Source organism: Rhinolophus hipposideros, assembly GCF_964194185.1.
Source record: "Rhinolophus hipposideros genome assembly, chromosome: 15".
Lineage (NCBI taxonomy): Eukaryota > Metazoa > Chordata > Mammalia > Chiroptera > Rhinolophidae > Rhinolophus > Rhinolophus hipposideros.
In genome coordinates this window covers 27,841,612-27,857,188 of record NC_138061.1, presented here as the reverse complement: position 1 = coordinate 27,857,188, position 15,577 = coordinate 27,841,612, and the positions used below count along the sequence as shown (strand labels likewise).

Sequence of the window (15,577 nt, the reverse complement as noted above, 5' to 3'; positions counted from 1 at the left end):
CAGTGCCTGCAGTCCTTTACTTGCTGTAAAGATCTCATTTCCTTGTAAGTGTCTCTCTTGTTTGGTCAGGGAGCCCTGGGAGCAGTTCTCCAAACACTGGGTATTTTTCATGCTCTTAGGAATCCATTTACTTTGGACACTCTTTCTGACCTGTCCTTTACTAAACCACATTTTGACATAGCTCCATTTAAAAATATCAGTGTAGGTTGAGTTTCACATGCTTGTTTGTGGCCAGGCTGCCTGGCCTCTGGAGTACATTTTTCCATTGAGAACTTTCTGACCTTTCAAATTGCAGCTAATACTACTTTGACAGTGCCAAACAGGTAAGAGGCACTCAAGTCACACTGCTGTGCTTTTGAAAATGATCTCTGAGTTTGGTATCTCCCAGGGCTGCAAAAATGACAAGGAAATTGCCCCCAAAAATGTCTTCCTGAAAATTCAGAGAAGGTATAATGAGGCAAAGGAAGGGAAGTTAAAAGTGTCATCCCCTGAAAGCAGAGGAAGAGACTGATAAAGGAAGGGGGGAGCAGTTTAAATCACTAGCTACCCTGCATATATTTTGAAAAGCCCCCTTTAAGGAGATGCCAAGCTCAAAAGAAATCCAGGCATAAGTTAAGTTTGGGGAAAAGAAATCTAAATCAGGAGTCAGAAAGCCATGCAGCTTAAAAATAACCCGCACAACCATTTATCACCTCAACTTCATCAAAAACCATAGAACAAAGAAGAAAACAAAACAGTTTGAAAAGGAACTGACGGCAGGAGAAAAACTCAGAAATACCTGTGACAGGTTTGCACTGGGTGCCTTATTAAGCGTCTCCATTTTTTCTAAATCTGCCTCTAACTCTGTGTGGCAGAGGTTGAGATCTTTTTCTAGATTAGTCTGGTTCAAGAAAGAAAAGATGGGAAAGAATGTTTTAGTTTAGAGGAAAGGCAGAGAGAATGGAAGGTTAAGTTTGAAAAATGAATTTTTTTCTTTAGTGTTATATTTTAATACGGCAGAGATGGCATGATTAAAACACAAGGCCCACTGGAAATTAGTTAAAGCCATGAGAACAGAGAATGTAACATTAGGCACAGAAAATATAAATCCTAAAGTAATCAGAGCTTCAAAACTCTATTCTACTTGCTAAAGAGAACTACAAAAACCTACCTTGAAGGAAATACCTATTTTCTGTCTTTTCAGAGTATGGTGACTGTATATCAGAAGAATAAGTCATTGCTTAAAAAAAAAAATCTCTAAACATCAGTATAGGTCTAAGAGACTTTGTTAAATAGTTTTATCACCAAGCCAAAAAAAAAAAAGTTATCAAGTTAGAAAAAAAGTCATTTAAGGAAATAAAAGAAAAACCCCACAACACACTCACACTAACCAGGCTAGAGAGCACACACACAGCCCACGGAGGAGGCAGGAATTACCTTTCTATCCTCTCTAGGAAGGATAGAGCAGTCTCCAGGAGTATAATCCCATATCTTTTTGGGAGGCTGACGGGAAGCAGAGGAGGAAATGAAGAAATGAGCATAAAGACATAAAGACAAACATGGAGACTGGTTCAAACAAAGAGGGGCACATAGGAGAACTGTATCAACACAGAAAGGTGAGCTAAAAGCAACGGAGGGGGCTCTAACTAACTGGGAAGTTCTACGTCTCTGTCTCAACAGTAAATCATTGTTGGAGTCCGAATACTGAAAACTTAAAAGAAGATACAAAGAAAAACAATTTAAAAAGCATTAACACCAATTTGAACCAAAACAGGAACTTTAAAATTCCTCATTGTTCTTTTCAAACTAAGATCGACACTAAGATTCTACATTTGTGAAGCAGTCTTCACTCTAAAATTCATTATGTGTTAATAAATGTGTGAGTTTGGAGATTTGGCCAATGGAGGGTAAGCTGAACTAAATGTGGTTTGTGGCAGTGCAATCCATCTACAAAATGGGCATTAAATTTAGTACTGTATAACTAGATAACTCTACTAGATAATATTTTAAAATCTCTTTTTACTGTTTAACTAGACTTTGATAATGTTGCTAGTGGTGGAGCCATACCTGCCATCACCCTTAGAGAACAGAGTTTACACTTTGAATTTAAACAGTGGGCTATAAGGTTATTTCTGTTTTCTCCTTTAACTCTTCAAGTTAGAATTAATGTTGCATTCCTAAAACAGAAAGCTGCCAGGAGAATTACTGAAAGCTGAATGAGGGAGAGGGGTTCAGAGGGTAGGACATCGGGAAGTTAAAGCCACTTCTAACTCTGGAACCTCTCTCCCACCAAGTGGACCTTCTTGTTCTGTCTACTTAGACTTGAAATTTCCTATACAGTGACCTGTGAGGAGATGAGATCATTAATAGCTCCTGGAATTTTACACAGACTTCATTATAACCAACTACGGAAGCACTCAAGTTGGTTTACATTGTGACATTTTGCCTTGAGCTTATTTACTAGAAATCACATCAAATTTCTGTAGAAATTAGAGATGGAGGTGGGGACGGAGGCGGGGGGTAGGGGGCAAAAAAGCTGACCTCTGAGGTGCCATTCATCACTAACAGCAACAGGTCAGTAATGATTAGATCTCTGTATATGTATATTCTGCACTTTGTGAAGTAACTGCTACTAGCAATTATCGTTCATCTCTAAGTACTTCATACACTTAGTTGTTCATCTGGAGAAGATTTTTTTTTTAAAGTCACTTTTGGTTCCCCTACTAATTTCTTTATTTACTGCAAAAAATAAGACAGTGCTTACAAATTAAATTCATTTTAAATAATCCTCCCCAAAATGTCCCCTGGAGTCTTGAATCATTTGATATTCTACAACAACTTATTAGAGCTAAAAGGTATTACAGTCATGATCTTGCTGAAATTTCAGCTCATTTTGGGTGGCTTTCAGTGGAGGAGTTGAAGAAGAAAGGAATCCCAGGTGAATGCCTAAGGTCAAAATTCTGGCCGGCTGTCCTCCCTTGGGGGAAGCGGTTCCTGAGCTGGTGTGGCAGAAAAAGGAGAAATGATCCGCATGTTTTGGTAGGAGTTCTGATTTCATTCTGCTTCTGAATGACTGAAAAACCTTTGAAAACAACTTCCATGGTTTATGCCACTTTTATTTAAGTCTCTTCCTCTTTTATGGTCCATAGTGACTGGGGGTAGGAGAGAAGTGGAGAGAAGAAAAAATTTCTCCCCACCACACCTTCTTCCCAAACCTTGGGAGTAAGATCCAGTCATCAACTTGGTTCAACCAGATAATAAGCCCATTCTCAGACCATAAGGAACCATTCACCTCAACACAGAGAATATGGGCAGTGACTAAGTTATTTGGGTAAGTCTTCAAAAGTATTATCTTTTATTACTTTAAAAGTCCTACACAAAAAGTAGGTCCTCCATTTAAGGAGGACTCCAAGGTCTATGGAAGGAACACTCGTGGCTTTAGAGAAAATGACATTTTGGAAAAGCATCTCTTTAAATAATTATGAGGCAGTGAGAACAATAGGGTAGGGATACAAATTACAGGAAGTTCCCAATATACAAATGGACTGTGTTCTCAATATTTGTTTGGGTTGGTTGTGTTGGGCTCAGGCCAGTGTCCAGTAGAAACACTGTTAATTTACTGAGCTCTTCACAGAGCCTATTTAATGTTTGCTGAAACTGAAATACTGTCAATTGCTAACAAACATAGAATTATTTGCAATGGCAGATTTAGTAAAACAAATTAATCACAATTAACTAGAAAAAACGATTTCATAACATCTCCTACAAGCTAATATCTAAGATAAAACTAACTTAGTTATTTGGCTAATGGGGAGACAGAAACCTGAAACCTGAACCTCAACCTGGAACCTGAACAGGACTTTAAAAACCAATGGCACGGACTCTTTATTATACATAATTAAAAAGTAATAGCTTTTGCTTTCTCATTATTATTATATATACCAATCATGGTCTTTAGGGGGAGAAGGGAGGAGCTACATATATCAAAAGGTTTTTCTGTGAGACAATTGAGCAGGTTTGAAGAAAACGATGAAAAGGAAAAGGGTTAGGATCCTGTTAAATATTTGCATGTAGAAAAGATTGCCTGAGGTAGACTTCATTGATGTCTGAATGGTGGAGAGCAGAGAAGAAAGGGAGGGAAAGGAGAAGTGAGGTGTGCATCAAAGCTAGGGGAAGGAGAGGAAATGCAGTACACTTTGGGTTATATGCTTCCCCTCACCATTGGTCAATAGGTGGCGCTGTTTATCCAGGACACAGACGCTATTAGGAGATAGCATCTAAATGGGACAAGTGGGGAGGAAGTCTGTCCTTCCTACAGGCAGGATGTTTGCAAGTCAGGCGCTCCTAACTCAGAAGATGCCTGAACTCTAAAACTCAGTTCAGCATCACTAAATCAATTTAGCAATTCCAGAGAACCAGCTAAATTTGTCTTTGTCATTATGAAAAATACACACCATGGAATTTAACATTTTACTGGACTATAAAGTTAATTCCTGTCTGCAAATAAAACTATCATTCCAAACCACAGTGATTCAAATGCTGGATTCAATGCTTAAAGTCTCCTACAAACATCTAATAAAATTTTTATTTGTATACAGCTAATCCTTCCACTTGTAACTTCTTTTTGCAGCTGTAATAATGAAGTGTTTTTTAAAAATTTATTGGGGTGACATTTGTTAGTAAAATTACACAGATTTCAGGTGTACAATTCTGTATTACATCATCTATAAATCCCATTTTATGTTCACCACCCAGAATCAGTTCTCCTTCCATCACCATATATTTGATCCCCCTTACCCTCATCTTCCACCCATAATTAAGATTTAAAGTATAACAATTAGAGTTTTAAAGTCAGTTTCCAGTCACCTCCAGTGGAATAATGAGCTCAATTCTCCCTTCTGTTTGATACTCCTTTGGTGCAGGGCTGAGAAAATCCCCGTTTAACTGCCCAATATCAATTTGTACCAAAGTCAACTCAGACACATCACAGGGAAGCTGCAGAATATTATTAGGCTGAACACTAAATTTGCTAGAATCCCTACTTCCCATTTCAAAATTTGGGAAATACTATTCTAATTCATAGAGATCACTTCTTAAAAGTCACCTGAAATGGGGTTGCATTCGTGGATCACATCTGCATAGAGAGGCCCTTTTGGCCTGATTTGGCACTTCCCTTGCATATGTGCTTTTAAGAATAAAGCAGTGACAATGTTGGTCTTCTCAGTGTGTAATGCATTTTCCTGTTTGTCTTAAGCATGCCATAAAGACTGGTCAAGGAACGGAGCCAACGGCCAGAATAATGCCATCCACAGGCATGCAGTATTTGTTGCTAGTGGTGGGAGGTCCTAAGACAATGGTTTAGTTGTGTCTCTCTGTGCTTTTCTGGCAAGAAATACTCTGAGAGCTCACTGTCTTTTCTTGGGGAAGTAAAGCAATGGGAAGCTTACACATTTTACTGAGAATAGACAAACCCACTAGTGACAACCAACATGGCTGCTCCCCAATTCCTGAATTCCTTACAATTTGATCTGATTCTTTAGCGGCAACAATGCAGCAACAGCATTATTTTAAAAGGTGTCTATAACCACTGAAGCTATTAAACTTACCGGTTTCCCAAACTCCAATTCCGAAAAGAATTTATACCAAGGTTCATTCTTTAAATCTATCTCTTCTGGGCTTATATCCCGATTCTATAGGGGTTGGTGACAGGGAAATGGAAGAGAGAGAAGGATAACATTATGCAAAGATTACATAGGAACAGGCCAGTAGAGATGCAGCGGTTTCCAGATATATACAGAAACTGCCATCAGCAGCAGCAATCATCCATTTTTACTGACATTAGCAAAATCAGGGAGGTAAAACAGGTGGGAAAGGATACTTGATAAAAGCAGGGACACTGAGGGAGCAGTGAGTAAATCATTCTCAGTCATAATGCCAAGACGAGTGGGCTGGAGATGGAGAACTCTGCACCACACTGCGACCCTCCACAGCAGATCTGAATGTCAGCATTCCCACATTGTGGGGAAAAGAAGGCCCTCATTTCGTCTTTACAGAGAACTATTAGTTACAAGCGAATAACCTGGTGAGCACACCAAACACTTAGCCATCTATGCCAGGTGAGTAGAGCAAACAGTTTGGATGGGCTAGTACAGTTTTAGTACTTATTTGTAAGGCTGCCTTAAGGCTTTCAAAATAAATGCAAAAACTGACACTTTCATAAAAGCCAATTGTTAATACTGCATCTTTAATGGCACATGAGTAGGTGAGAAACCATGTCCAATACACAGTAAAGTGAAAGATGACATAAGTAAAAACAGCGGACACAAGTGAAAAAACATTTTAAACAAGCACCTGTGAGGGATGAATACAGACAGAATATACTTTATGTTCTAACAAATAAATGTAAAGAATTGGGAAAAAAATAAAGTGAAGGAAAAGCTGAACAAGACAGATAACAGAACAACAGGGGGAAAAAAACTTCTGGGTTATGTTACAAAAATAAGTTAGATTTCTCACTTTATATAACTCTAAGAGGTAGTTCACACAGACTGATAATTAATTCCATGGGATTTCATATTTAATCAAATATTGATAAAGTTCTGGTACCTTGCTCTGTGGAATAACATGTGTTTCTGGAAATAATTAGTTGGAAAATGAATGCCTGGAAAGCAAATCAGGTTTCCCCTTATTAAACTAAAGATATGTTCACATCCGACCAAAGTGTTAGAAGCTCATGGCTTAATTAAATTCATATATATATATATATATATATATATCTCACACATGTTTCAAAAAACCTTAAAATCTTGATAGTCATGAGAGAGAGATTATGATGATTTTTCTGGCAACAGTATAAAATATAAAATGTACTCTTTCCACGGAGATTGAAAACAATATGTAACTTCACTCCCTCAAGGCTAACACATGAGGAGGGAGGCTGCAAGTCCTATGGACACATTTTCAATGCAACTGATTTTCACAAACCCTTCCTCCTGGACACATTTTTCTTAGCATTCAATTAACAGGCCTTTTGCAGCTTATAGAAATGGCTGTAAGCTCTTAGTGACCCCTTTACCAATCCCTTCTTCTAAAATCCTTAGAAGACTCTTTACCATTGTTTCTACTTCTGCTTTCAAGAGAGGGAGATCTGGCATCTGGAATTCTTTTTAATTCACTGACTGCAAGTTAGATGAAATCTGAGGGAAATAATGTAACTGCGACAGAGAGTCTGTCCTCTTGCATCCAGATTATAACCTCCTCCAGTTTTCTGTAGGGACTCAGGGCTTAGATCGTGACGGGAAGGTGTGCTCCTTCTCAGTGGATTCTGTAATTATGTAAAATAATGGAGTCTGTTTTTATTCAGTGAAATGAAGCCCAATACCTACCAGGACACAACTGTTCAGGAGGAACAGTTAAGACACTGGGATGTCCTAGATCCTTATATGATGGGGCTTCACGAAACTTATTTCATGTTTATTATTTTTAGAGACTATTTATAAGCTTCTCTCTGGGAATACATTAGGCTTTTTCTTCCTCTCTCTCTCTCTCTCTCTCTCTCTCTCTCTCTCTCTCTCTCTCTTTAAAAGTACCAACTCTTTCAGGAAACTGCCTGAAGGTTCTGATATTCAGTCCTAAAAGAATTAACCCACTTTATTGCCTAAAGTTGTTTGTAGAGGGTTTCACTGTCTAGGTTAATAGTGTGCCAAGAATTGAATCAGGAGGTATGTAGACCAGCCAGCCAGTCCTTCGAGCTGCCCCGAGAGAAAGTTAAAGAGGTAACACCACACAGCACTAACATCTGCATTTGATTTTGCCATTTATAGCTCAGCTGTTGATCCAATTACGGAATAGATAAATAGCAAACGTCCTCTGGATGCAGAGCAGGATCTGTGGAAAGGAGGGCAGGGCAGATGCTGCAATGCCAGGCTATGTTCCCGGCTGCCGTCTTTTCCCAGCTCGGCAAAATCCTTGGAAAGGGCAGAAAAATGGACTTGCCAGAAAAATGCCCGATTCTCAAGGACAGTTTTGTTGCTTGAACAGGAGCCAGAGACTAAGCTTCAACTTTTAAATAAAGAATCTGAAGGTAGTATGTTCATTTGCACAGATTTTATAATGTTCATAATTCTTTTACCTACATTATTGCATTCGATCCTCTCACTCAATACTTTAGTAAGGTCAGCAGGCCAGATAATTCTTCTATTTTATAGAGGAAAACACTGACATGCAGAAAAGTTAAATGACTTGCCCCAAAGACATAAGGCAGAGTCAGAATTTGAATTCAGAACTCAGATCTTCCAATTCCTAGTCCAGTGGTTTTTGTACTATACCGTATTCCACTTCTCATACTTTCCATGAGAAGTGGGGAAACCCACTACGTTTACAGATGATACCAAGCTAAAGCAAGGCTAAGTGACAAACTTGAAAAGCTGGGAGGGAACTCAGTGACCGTGAACTGGGGAGAAACCAAGTTGGGTAAATCCCCTTGTTTTACAAATATATTTTGTGTCTGTAATTACTATTTTAATGTCTGTCCTGCCTATGGGAGCAGGGACCCCAACACCGAACACAGGGCTTGGCATATAAAAGTTATTCTAGGGGCGGCTGGTTAGCTCAGTTGGTTACAGCACCATGCTCTTAACAACAAGGTTGCCAGTTCGATCCCCACATGGGCCACTGTGAGCTGCGCCCTCCACAACTAGATTGAAACAACTACTTGACTTGGAGCTGATGGGTCCTGGAAAAACACACTTAAATAAATAAAGGTTTTTTAAAAAAGTTATTCTATGTATATTTGCTGAATTGAGCTGAAGTTCTTAAGGGATCTTTGGAGGAAAGTAAAAGGAACAACATCTGAAAAAGGCTATTTCTGACAAAGCAAGGACTGACCAGTGATCTCCAATGCCAAGGCCAAAAGAGAAGAAAATGAACTCACACTATGATAAGAAGGCAACTGAGTAGTTATGCAGAACTTCAAATGTGTTTGCCAAATAGCTGAAGAGGTCATCAAGGCTGTAAATCTCCTGTGAGGAATTTTGAAGGTAGTAGAGTGTTTTGTCCATCTGGGTGGTTTAGGTTCACTCCAGGCACAAGACGAGTTCCAACACAGCCTCAACAGTCTACCATTCAACCCTTCCCACAAACAAGGGACAGATGTGCCTATGAGGTTGCAATTTAAATTGCCAGGCTTAGGCAGACCTGAATACCTCAAATTGGGGTGAGGGTAGAGGGGTAGGGGAAGTGCATTGATTTTTTCCCCCCAAAGGAATTGTGCATTTCTGAGAGGAAATTTAGATTCTGCATCTGTCACTAGTTACTATACTTATCCAGTTAACAACAAAAGTGTGTGTGTGTGTGTGTGTGTGTGTGTGTATACGCATATGTATGTATGTTTGGAGGGGGGGGTGGCCTCAAATTCTTGCAAGCCAGACACTGGATGCCAAAAGGACTCATACTGAAATTGACATTGTAACTTTTCTGTTCAAAATTACCAGAAAAAAAATTCATGCAGGACTAATTCATCTATTGTGAAGAAAAGACTGTGAAAAAATGAAGATTTGACTGAAATTTGTCTTTGGAAAAACTTCTCTTTGGAAAAAGAGTGCTCACTAGAGTGAAAGGCACTAAATTAAACGATTTAATCTAATGGTTTGCCTAGTGTTTAGGTCTCATTCCTGGATCCACCTCAGTTTCGGTACAGCACAGGGGAGCTTCTTGTGTGGGAGCATCCCGATGGTACCTCGCAATCCATGTGTATGGTCACGCAACTCTCCAAAGAGAGCCCCTATGGGGCACTATGTGTTATTTTTCAGGTTTGTAATAACAATAGAAATGATCCCAAGGACTATGGCATGGAAGATATTTGTAACCATTGTGGTATTGAGGAGAAAAACAAAACTCTGTTGTTGTTTTTCCTAGTTCTAAATAGTGGTCATATTATTAGGAACCAAATAAAAGAGGGAAAAACAAAGAAATTAAGAAAAGGGGCAAGGCTTCAATAAAAGCAATGACCATCTATGAAAAAATAATATTGCCAAAACAAAAGCTCCCAAACGCCTACAGAGTCTCTGAAATCATTGTTATTCAAGTGTCAGCAACATACCCAATGCACATGATTTTCTTTCCAGGAACAACTACGAGGAAGGTTACCTTCCATGTTTATTATCTTCTAACAGGGAAAGAACCTCCAGTGAAGGGTGGAGACAGAAAATCCTCTGCCCCTCTCTGAACTTTCCGCTTAAAATAACTGCAGTGCACAGTAGATGCTGAAGAATGACAACTGTAAAGCATTTCTGTGAACTGCTGACCTTTTTTCCTAATTAAAATTACTTATCTCTTTGTGCAATTCAAGATGTCACATTTTTATTTTAGTAAAAGTCACATCAATTATTCCTTGAAAACACGTAGAGCAGCAGAAGCAGAGGGAAAATGATTTGCACCTGTATTTCAGAAGCTTACTTATTCTGTACTCAGTGTGGTGGTTAAGGCATTTTAATGAAAACCAGTCCCCAGTATGGTAACTGCATCCTGCTGGCAGAGCTGGAAGGCTGCAATATTTATGGAGCTTTGGAGAATCCCTTTCACCATGATCAGAATTCTGAACCAGCTTTTGCAAATGAAGGGTGAATAAAAAGGAAGCATGATTGGCAGATCAGAAACTAATCGGTTTGTAAAAATTCTTCATTTCACAGAAGATGATGCTTTTCCAGGATGGTCTGCTATGCCCGTGCAGGCCATTTTCCCCACTTATAATTACTTGGAGATGTGAACTTGTGTAAGGAACCATAAACCAGACTGAATATGAAATTCATCCTCAATATTGCACTTGTCAGAAAAGGAATACCTAAAACACGTACTATAACAACCCCAGAGTTTTTTCCAAGTCACACATCATATTAATTACTTAGCTTTTAATGACGTACTACTAGTAGCTTCTGCAAAATTTATGCATGTTCAAATAAGATTCACTTAAAAATAAACCCGACTTTAGTCCAGTTAGTGACGAGCATGCCAAATTAATGGTTAGATGTTTAATAAAAAGACAGCAGCAAAATCAATCTTTACATTAGTAGATAATTTTAAATTAGTTAAAACCATGCACAAAAACGCAAGAAAGCCACAATAAGAGGATTCTTTCAAAGTGGACTCTCAGGACTTATTTTACGAACACCTGCAAAAATGAAAAAGGTACAAATACTTCATTTTTTTCATTGTCTTCTAAACAAAGCAAGTCTATCTCAAGGGAGAAAGAATGTCATCCAAATGCACAATGCATCCAGATTAAAGAACACGGGCAGGGTGAGACAAAAGAACTTTAATATGCACATTACCATCTTTTCGTTGGTCAGAACAGAGGACCTGCCGGGCTGATATTCGTAAATACTTTTGGGCTCTGCACGGTATTTTCTTGTATCCACTTTCTTATCTGGGGGCTCCCAGTCGTTTCTGGAGAAAGAAAATCCTATTAGAGTTATTTTCATGAAAATTGGCATCCGACACAGCTTTGGCTGACTTTGGCTGACTGCAGTTTAATCAAGGAATTTTTATATCCGAAGCATAAAATCGGACTCAGCGCGAAGCATTTAGTTGTGCTGGTACACTTCTCAAAACAACCACTTAAATCTCTGGGTTTGCTTTATAAAAGGCTTGAGGTGTCCAGTGCTTACATCCAGGCACCAGGAAGCAAAGAGAAGAGAAAAAGAAGGGAGGGAAGCAGCAGCAGCAAAGCTTGCTCTGGAAAAATCCTTCACTTTGCGCTGTTCTCCTGAGCTTATCATCCCCGAAACATGCCTGTATTTCCCACTTCTGCTAGTGCAGGGAGAGAACGTGGGTCCTGAAGCCAGTCAGCTGTGGCTCCAATCCCTGCGATAGCACTTGCTAGCTAGTGATCTAGACCATGCACTTCACCTCTTGCTTAGTTTCCTCATCTGAAATGGGGTTGTTGCAAGGATTAAATGAGACAGTGCATGTAAATCACCAGGCCCACAGTAACCACTCAATAAACGTTATTTGCTATTATAACCACATTCTTCCCTATTCCATACTCCACCCTGTAATCACCAAAATTGTAGCCTTTGGCACAGATACTTAACCTGATCGAGTCAGTGATGAGTTTCAGAGGATACATGAATCATTGGAAATTGTTTTCAGATTTTATATGCATGTACATTATTGCATTTTGCACTGTGATTATATTTAGTTGTTCCTGCAAGGCTAGGAACTTCTTAAAGGCAGGGACAATGATTTATATATGCTTATAATCCCCCACAACATCTGGTTCAATCTGCACACAGAATGCACCCAGTAGATGTCTGATGAATACACTTGTAAAGGACTTATGGGTACACCCAACCTTCCTTTCAAATTTATAATCAAACTCCTCAGGCAGATGCCACTTGAGCACGTATGTGACTATTAAAACAGCCATTCATTTGTCAATGAAGATGGAAAAGGTATGAAGGTGTGAAATGGAAGACGTCTTTAGGGGGAAAATAATTTAGTTTGGCTAGAGCCTTTTTTTATGTTGAGAAGTAGTGGCAGATGGGGCTGGAAGATGCCTGGGACACCAGTCCAGATGATATGAGAAGGTTGTTCCATAGCACAATAAGAACTCAATGAAAGAAAACTGGATTATTCATTTTGGGCATTAAGAGAGGACTAACATCACCATTACAACCAATTCAAGCCTTATGTCTCAATAATATATGTTGCATAAATTAACTGATATTAAAAAGTGTGGCTTCAGGCCGGCCCGGTGGCTCAGGCGCTTAGAGCTCCATGCTCCTAACTCCGAAGGCAGCCAGTTCGATTCCCACATGGGCCAAAGGGCTCTCAACCACAAGGTTGCCAGTTCAATTCCTTGAGTCCTGCAACGGATGGTGGGCTCTGACCCCTGCAACTAAGATTGAACACGGCACCTTGAGCTGAGCTGCCGCTGAGCTCCCAGATAGCTCAGTTGGTTGGAGCACGTCCTCTCAACCACAAGGTTGCTGGTTCGACTCCCGCAAGGGATGGTGGGCTGTGCCCCCTGCAACTAGCAACTAGCAATGGCAACTGGACATGGAGTGGAGCTGCGCCCTCCACAACTAAGATTGAAAGGACAACAACTTGACTTGGAAAAAAAAAGTCCTGGAAGTACACACTGTTCCCCAATAAAAGTCCTGTACCCCTTCCCCAATAAAAAAATCTTTTTAAAAAAAAGTGTGGCTTCATATGAAAATTATATTCTCTGCTATGGGCCCTGTCAATATAGACAAAGAGTATAAAAACACATGACAAATCTTACAGCTAAGATTTCTCTTGTGAAAAGGTAAAAAGTGATGATAATTATAGTCCACATTAATTAAGCCCATACCAGGAGCCAGGCACTACTAGAAATGTTATATATTTTGCTTGTTTGATCCTTCCAACATCCCTACAAATGTAAAATTTATCCCCATGTCATAGATAAGGACATTGAGACTTGGAAAGAATAAGTCACTGTTAATAAGTGACAGAGCAGAGATTCAAAATCAGGTCTGCTTGACTTGTGGCTCCAATGCTGCCTGGCTGAGCAGAGAGAGATGTTACTTCAATGGTAGATTGTATATGAAAGGCTAAAATCACAGAGCTGTGATTGTGGATAGGGGAGCACTTACCTTTCTGGGCTTGATTTCAGTGACGAAGAGCGGGCCGGAAGGGGAAGTGTGGCTGACCTCTTAACTACCTTCTCACCATCAATGTAGTTCATTTCACTTTTTGAGCGAGGCACAGAAAGGGGAGATTTGGCTGCAGAAGGAAAGTGGGTACAAAAGACTCTTAAAACCAATGAAAACTGAACACACAAAGATGTCTTCCCTCATCTACCACTCCTCCCTTCCTCCCCCACAACCAGGAAATTCTAAGTCACTTACTGTCTTCAGAAAAGGAGTATCGAGGAGAGTACAGGTCTGAATCATCATCTATTGAACAAAACAAAATGTAATCAGGAGAAATAGGCTAAGGTAAGAGAATGGGGGACATATCCTCCACTTCCACCATCCTGCACTGGCACCCGGTCACACCAGGGAGCCAAGCACGGAAGCTACACCACAGCAAACCACACTTAACGAGAGCAAGATTTGTAGAGCCCACCCCCACAACAGGACCTGCAGACCAGCAGTCCAGGAGGTATATTCACGACGCCTAGGGGATGATTGCTGTCTGACACCAGGAAAAACATGGGCACAAGTAGCCAAAGGTCCTCCTCAAGAGAATTTCCACAAGCAAAGTTGGAACACGGGGGCCCTAGCCTGGTGGAGATGGATCCCTGGGTGCTCACCAGGGGAGCCTCTGGTCTAGCCTACTGAGTTCAAAGAGTCCCCCAGGCCTGCTACTCGGTGGGACCCGGGGGGTGGTACAGAGGTGCTGTTTCTATTTTCCCACCTCAGCTGTGACCTGTGTTGTATGCTAAAGTTCCCCATACAGTGTCATTTAACAAACAGGTGTAGCTAAGAAAACAGTTTGAGAAAAAACTCATAATCATGTTTTGATTCTACCTCAGCCTGGTTCCTCGAGTAGCTTTCCTTGGAACACAACATACCCATGGCAGATGCAGTTATATGGTTTGCTCTGCAAAGGTACTGCTCAGGGTAAGTGTCTAAATTGTTATTCTAGAATAAATCAAACTCACATGGGTTTCTGTAGTGTGAGATGGCTCTCCAAGGACATGACATAGAGCCTTAAATAATCTGAACACTGGGCTCTAAGACTTGCAGAACCGAAACAAGATCGGAACCCCTCATGCAAGTGTCTGCACTGAACTAAAACAGACTACAGGTACATTTACAGGAACGGATTGAGTCACTTTATTCACGATCATCCCTCCCAAGTCTTTCTCCAACAAGAGTTAGGCTGAAACAGTCAGCCTTTCCCATTTTCTAGTATCTTGCTAAACTGAATTCATACGAACTGAAGACCCAACTCCTTTCCTTGAAATCTGTAGTAACGTTAACATAGCTCATGAACTAACCTGGAAAGACAAGTCAAAGAATCCAGTAAATATTAACGACTAAGTGTTAATCAAGACCTTGTATATATGGAAACCATTTTAAGTCGTGGAGCAGTAAAGGTCAGAATATTGCATGAAATGTAAATAAAGCTAACACTGCTATTATTTTGAATAATGTATTATTCCAAGACTGCCTATCTAATTTCCCTTCTAATTCCTCCTCCTCTCCCCATTTTTATCTGTCCCAGGCCTCTCTCAGCCCAAATAAAGAAAAGGCCGTTAGGTACCAAGTTATTGTTTCCTCTCTCTCTCCCCATCTCTCTTTCTTTTTGCTTCAAGGACAGGATTAGTTAATACCAAAGTTGAACGGGGGCTTGAGGTTCTACCAACACAGCCAAGCCTTTTCCTGCTATAAACAGAGTATGTAAGCTTGTTTAACTTCTGAACATAGAGCAGAAGAGATAAAATGGAAGCCAGAAGTATATGTTTTGAAGTACTGCTCTGAAAAATTTTGTATTGTCTTTTTTTAAAAAACAGAACTTCTGATTACTAATAAAATGTCACGATGTCAAAAATTAAAAATCAACTTTGATTGCAGGAATTTGATTAAAAAATGGTGCCTACCAAATGAAA

The 15,577-nt window shown here is 39.9% G+C and overlaps 1 protein-coding gene across 50 annotated transcripts in view; it reads right to left on the bottom strand.

Annotated features, from left to right (window-relative positions):
* Positions 1–15,577, bottom strand: part of SORBS1 (sorbin and SH3 domain containing 1) — a 221,724-nt gene that overhangs the window by 52,074 nt on the left and 154,073 nt on the right. For 21 of the 50 annotated variants that reach the window (XM_081073897.1, XM_081073899.1, XM_081073901.1 and 18 more), the window contains 6 exons: positions 13,869–13,916; positions 13,614–13,743; positions 11,307–11,421; positions 5,586–5,669; positions 1,417–1,482; positions 779–880 (listed from right to left, as the gene is read on the bottom strand). In XM_081073897.1, coding sequence (XP_080930023.1) covers positions 779–880; positions 1,417–1,482; positions 5,586–5,669; positions 11,307–11,421; positions 13,614–13,743; positions 13,869–13,916 — 545 coding nt within the window. The remainder of the gene's footprint in view (positions 1–778; positions 881–1,416; positions 1,483–5,585; positions 5,670–11,306; positions 11,422–13,613; positions 13,744–13,868; positions 13,917–15,577) is intronic. The other 29 variants (XM_081073924.1, XM_081073907.1, XM_081073908.1 and 26 more) reach the window with 4 other exon arrangements.